The sequence below is a fragment of the Antrostomus carolinensis genome, unplaced genomic scaffold (genome assembly GCF_000700745.2).
Source record: "Antrostomus carolinensis isolate BGI_N321 unplaced genomic scaffold, ASM70074v2 scaffold45839, whole genome shotgun sequence".
Lineage (NCBI taxonomy): Eukaryota > Metazoa > Chordata > Aves > Caprimulgiformes > Caprimulgidae > Antrostomus > Antrostomus carolinensis.
Window position 1 is genome coordinate 25,780 of NW_010340146.1, and position 6,332 is coordinate 32,111.

Below are 6,332 nucleotides of genomic sequence, written 5' to 3' on the forward strand. Positions count from 1 at the left end.
TCACATAAAAACATGAGGGTGAATTTTGGCTTTTCCTGGACACAGGAGTTTTATAAAGGCTTTCCTGAAGCTCATGTGGCACAGTGGATATAAACAGGGTTAATGGCTGAATTCACCCACAGAAGCCAAAATGAAGTCTCATAGAGTGAATACTGCACACAGCGCCCATGGCAAGCTGCTCTGATGATCATCAGAAGTGTATATGGAGCCCAACACAAACCAAACACACAGACAATAATTGCTAAAGACTTTGCTACTCTTTTATTCCGGGAAAGCCTCCATCTGTTTGCCATAGTGTTAGCCATGTCCGCTCTGCTGGTGGTGTTGCATACGCTTTCTGTAGTTTTGTAGAAACCATTGCTATGAGGCTTGGTCTCAACTTCCACCTGAAGTGGTGGAAAGTCTTAACTGACATTCAAGTTTAATGACTGATTGTCAAGCTTATGTAGGCTGAGCCTTGAAACCTTTTTTTCGGGGAGAAAGGCTGCTTGCTCTCCTCTTGTGTTTGTGTCTGTTTGCAGGTTTTACAAAAAAATTAGTGTGTTCCCTTTTTTTCCCCTGGAAACTCATTTCACATTCCTCTTGACCAGGTGATAGGTTTTCATTTCTGAGGGATGTGCGTTTCCTGATGTTGAGGTAGATGCTTAAGTTAAAGTATGTAACAGTGATGAAAGGTGTAATGAATTCAATAGTAGAGGCAATCATTAGGAAATACCAGTTGTAGAAGAATTCTGCATGACATTCTCCTTTGGGGAGGATGCTCTTTTGGGCAGTGTACTCCCAACTGAGAATGGCTGGACCATAAAGAAGAAAAGCAGCAATCCATACAGTGATCATCTTCAATATTGTCCTTCTGCTCATCTCTTTCTGAGCGCTGTAACTGACCTGAGAGAGAGTAAAGTTAAGTCACATACATTACTAGGGTCTCAAACAGCTACATGGCTACCTTGGAATATGGCCCTCTCTGTCACTTGTGAGGGTTGATAACATTGGTTTAGGGATGAGGGTTATAGCAAGCTTACTGGTACCACAAAAAAGCTGTTTCTGAAATATCCATTCCAACAAACATCATCAAGGTGACTGGATATGTTCTGAGAATGTGCATTGGATCTTAATAGCTAGAAAAACAAGGCTTTTCCAAAGCAAAAAACCACTGCTATTCCTAGAAGTGGTTGTCACGAGTTGTTTACATATTCTGTTGCATTAGCTATGACACCAGTTTACAGAATGACTAAAAAATTGTCCTTCAAAATTCACTTATATAGTTTTTTTTTAATTCATTTAATTTTAAATACATAAAAAGATCTAAATTCATAGAACACACATGCAAGCTTTTTTTTCTTTCTGCTTTGTAGAGAGAGAGCCTTTTTTTCTTAATGTGAAAATCACACAAAAAATTAATGGATAACAGCTTTTACTTGTTTGATATCTTTTATTTCATTCTTTTATTAAGTACTTGCTGAACTCTTATGTGCAATCAGGATGTATAGATGGAGTGTTGTGTCTGCGAAGTGCTTTACAGGAAGAGTAACTAGTTTCCTTTACCAGTATTGTTCTGGTGTACTCAGCACCTGTTCAAAGAGCTGGTGTCACAGGGGAGCGTGGATGTGCTCAGCTGGGTGGGCAGTGGCTGGTCGCATGGTGTTCTCAGTGGATGGAAAACATTTCTCTGTGTTCATGATGGTGCTGATGAATAAAGGCTGACTGGCTAACAGCATGCCCGTCTCCTATCTCATCTTTAAAATACTAAATATGCAGCTTCCTGCTAGACAGATAGAACTCCAGCACTCCCAATGTTGTCTATAAAAAGCATCTTTTCCTAATTTCCCTCTTGGTATCAAGCGTACAGTATGTTATTTGGTCAAAGACACAATGATTTAGCTTTGAGTTCTGATTCAGGCAAAGATCCAGTGAAAGCGTGCTTGCTACCTTACTTAATTGTACTTCAAAGAAGATAATAGCTGAGAAAGTCTTCTGCATCTTCTGAACCAATAGGCTTCAGAGCCAGCTGGAGTCCACCCCCTCTCGATGTGGTTGCCCAAGTCTACTTGGAATCTGAATTTGGCCTGTTCTGGGAGAAGTGTCATCTGTTTGTGGTGTGAGAAAAATACTGGTTTTTATCATTTCTGTAGATATCCTCACCCACATATGCCAGAGTCATGGGAAACTGCATGCTCCAGACAGCGCTCTATTTAAAAAATCACTGGAGGAAGTCTTACGGAAATGAGAACAATTATTCTGTGAAACACTGAACGCTACTCAAATCACACTAGAGAAAACGCTTAAGAAAGCATCCTCAGTGCTACGAGCAGGTGCTTTCCAGCTCTTATTTTTCTGACTTCTGGAAGACAGATATCTTGATCTCAGTGATACGGCTCCATCTTTGATAAATGTAGACATTTGGATGAGAACCCATGTGTGAAGCTTCAGAGTAGTTAATAAAAAATAACTTGATTTGACTTTTTGAGGGAATGACACTATGCAGGTTTTCAAGAGTGTAATTGCTTTTCTGGTTAGACTCAATTTATTTAGGTTTACAATGGTTTAAGTTTATATGGTTATAAAAGGAAATCTAAAGACTGAGGAAATACTTGTCAAAGAATATCAGTTATAGCTAATAACCCAACTACTGAACAGCAATCTGCAGTTACGTGACACTGTTCATCCTCAGACATAAAAGTGGTTTGCAAATGAATTAATGAAACATATGCAGTAAAAAATATTATCTACATTTTATAGTGGGCAAATGAAGGCCTAGAGAGACTAAAGTGATTGCCATGGCAACAAAGAAAATTTGTGTTAAGATGAGGAAAAGTACACAGATTTTTTTTTTTGCTGTCATATGTAGCAATCTCTTTTTGGATTTTTTTTTTCTTTTGTGCATATTTGTTCTTTCCCATCACTGTCACATCTCTGCTGGCTTGTCTCAACTGCTTATTCCACACATTTGATAGACATTTTCTGATTTGCAAGCCTTATAGTAACTAACTATTTTTTTCATTACATGTAATAAATTTGATTTGATTTATTTGTGTTTTAAGGTGGTCTTGTAAGGAGACATGACAAAGAAGATATTATTTTAAGACATTTTAAAGCAGAAATAGCCTGTGCTCTCAACGGAGATATATGTATGTCTGCAAAAGAGAACTAATGTCAAGAGGTTTATCTTCCAGCAGAGAATTAGAGTAGAGATATTTTTCTTTTGGATAGAAACACTGGATAAAATACTCTGCTATTTTTCTTCAGGTTTTTAACTTGGAATCAAATTTTCAGTCGGGATGAACAGACATTGCTCCGGTGAAATCAGTGGCACATAATGAAGTTCTGGTCCAGAGTAACCAAGTAAGTTTGTTACCCTACATATATTTCTGTAGATGGGTGGTTTTTCTTCATAAGCCCACATATAGGAAGAAGGACTGTCCTGACCCTGTGAACTGCGTGCTCTTATCTTCAATAACCCGCAGCAATCAGACTTGCACTGTGGAGAGCTGAAGCAACAGCTCAGCAAAATTTTACACAGCAATAATTTTCCATTGCATGTCAGTCCTGCTCCCCAGGGGGCTGTAGGCTGACTCGTATATGCCAGCTTCAGCAGCCCTTCTGGCTTTGTGCTTCTCTTCGCCAGGGGTGTGGGTTACCACCAGGCTTTGAGCCAGCACGGTCTTACTGATGCCTACGTGGCACCTGCATTGGAGCTACTGTAACTTGACTGCTTGTGATGAGCGTATTGTCAAGACACCCAGACTGGCCAAATCCCCCATATGGGATCTGTTTTACCATTGTGTTCCTTTAGTTAAAACTAGTGAAATAGGAGAATTATCTTTTAGTACTAAGACACTAGTTCCTCTCTGCATTTACTTAGTTTTATGTAGCTGTACTTGCATTAATTTCTGTAAAGCAATTAATGGCCTTCTGTGATTTACAAACCATATTTGTCATGTCATATTTTTGAGTGAAGGTCTAGTTCATATTTCAAAAGTAAAATTTCTGCATACTAGCACTTCTCACTGTTTTAACATTTGAAGGGAAAGGCAGCTAAGCAAATATATCTGGGGCTTAAGATAAGGCTCAGGGTTTTAGAAGCATCTAGGTGACTGATGTGCACACATCTCATTGACAGGAGCAATAGCAATGAGATTTAATTCAGTGTGAGAGCTGAGTATGGAGTGCGAGGGCAACCACTTTCTCTTCCTCCTTTCAAACTCAGGAGTGTTAATGTTCCATGGAAAGTCTTGCCAGTCCTCTGCACTTCACACAGACATGGTAACTCTTACTCAAGAAAAGTAAGCTTGGAGAAGAGTGCAAAGAAGGGCAACTAGTGAGATGAGGGGAACGGGCAGCCTGCTGTGTGAAAGGAGAGAGACAGTGTGACTTACCAAAAGAGGTTCTGGAAAGCACTAATTCATGCTCAAGAATAAATTGGGTGGATAAACATTGGAGGGAGAAAAAGAACTGTTTAAGCTCAAGAAAATAACTGATGGTCTGCATTGTGCATGCACATTCAAGCTGGAAAGAGGAAGGTTCCCAACAATAAGAGGACAGAGTTTCTATTTCCAATATGAGGGGAAAGAATCCAACTGCGGTGGAGTTTTGTGAACACAATGGAGCTCGATCAGTCCATGACTTAGTTGCTTGCAGCAGCAGCAGTCCCTGCCAGGACTGTTGTTTCTTTGAAGTAAAACAGAGCCATTGCAAGGACTGGGGACAATTAACCAAACATTGTGGAAGTGTTTTCTATAGAACACATTCTGCCCTCAGCTATGCTGAAAACTGAACAAATAGGGGTGAATGGATCGGGTTCGCAATGTTGGGCCAGTGTTCCAGCTAGGTGTGAAAGAACTGACCTTCCCATTGTGAGTCCCTAAATTCATTCTATCTACTCAGAGAAAAAATAATCTCAACATTTAAAGCATATGGGAACCTACATACCAATAACTTTACAGCTATATAGTTACTATGGTTATACAGTTACTCTATGCGTAAAGTTATACATACAGGCAAGACTGTGGGTCTGAGGTTATATACATAAATCTAGAATAGTGGAGATTTAACAGTAGATATCTGTAATATATCATGGATGAGTGTTTTTGCTTGTTCTTCACTTGCTACCCCTTTCCTTTCATATCTACTTCATACTTTTTATTGTATCCTTTATTTAGCTCTTGCGTTCAGGAAAAGCTTGTTCATGTGCTTCTGTTGTCACAAAAACATTTTCTGATTTTTTTTCTGAGACTCACTCAGGCTTCTCAGGTACCTTCCAGGCTGTCTTTGGCATTCTGCTTTTCCTCTGTTTTATTTGGCCTTTCTCGTTTTTTTGTTCTTCTGTTGTATTTGCTATTTCTGTCCTTTCATGCTGATAGTCTCTTTTCATTCTAGGTGTTGAAAAAAGTACAAGACAAGGCACATCCCACCAGGGTAACTTAGACCTAAGTGCTGAAAGATGACCTTCTTAATCTTGGTAGAATACCCCTTTTCCAGTACTTTTCTTTCCAAATATTCTCTTCCTTCCCATTCCTATTGTGAAAGTTCTTGCTGTTCATCCATTATCTTTCCTCTCTGTTAGACTATTTCTTACTCCTCTTTTTTTTTTTTCTTTCTTTTTGACCGTTACTCTACTCCTCTTGGCTCAGTGTACAGCCTGAATTCAATTTTGCTAGTACATGTTGCCACTTTTTAAATATGGGAGATCCCATTTTAAATATGTTCCGTGTACCATGTTCAATGGTATTGCAGGTTTAGTAGGGACAAACTCACAATTTTCAATTACTTAAAATTTACCAATTTACAGACACTTCATTTACAAACACACTCTGCTTGTAAGGCTGACCTTACAAAAAGAAAAAAAAAAGAAGCTTTTAGGGGAGAGTTAGATGTTTTAGTGTAATTTTGTAACTAATTATGATGGATAAAAACTACATGAGTATGGTTAAACATGCATACCCAGGATAATGGTTGAATTCTGATAGCATACTGCAGAAAAGTCTTGAGGACTAAAATACTCTCTTTTCTTCTGGGGTTATGATGGGCAAGGACTGATTTCAGTGGACCTGTGGCAACTCGGACTGGTGTAATGGGTGAATAGGGCTGTTGTTTACTTTGAATGTGGAAACTGCTGTAGGCATTGTGCTGCTGCTGCAAAAGCAATGAGAGTTCGGAAAGTAAACAGGAAGAAACTCTAACCTGGAGGGAGCTGTTCAGTCTTAGAAATCTAAGGCAGCCCTCTCGTGGCCAGTTCTGTTTTGAAGCAATTGTTCCAAAAACTGTTTTAAAAAGGACATTATTTGGAGGAGAAATGAATGCTTCCCGATTTCAAATTTCTCCTGTGTATGGTT

General features: G+C 39.1%; 1 protein-coding gene across 1 annotated transcript; it reads right to left on the minus strand.

Moving 5' to 3' along the window:
* LOC104517871 (histamine H3 receptor-like) lies at positions 1 to 6,132 on the minus strand (the record flags this gene model as incomplete). Its single annotated transcript, XM_029087008.1, is given in 4 exon segments — positions 1 to 95; positions 98 to 443; positions 445 to 885; positions 5,941 to 6,132. Coding segments are annotated over 4 exon segments (1,074 nt in total), but the record flags the coding sequence as incomplete, so codon positions are not given.
* Positions 6,133 to 6,332: the final 200 nt, after the last annotated feature.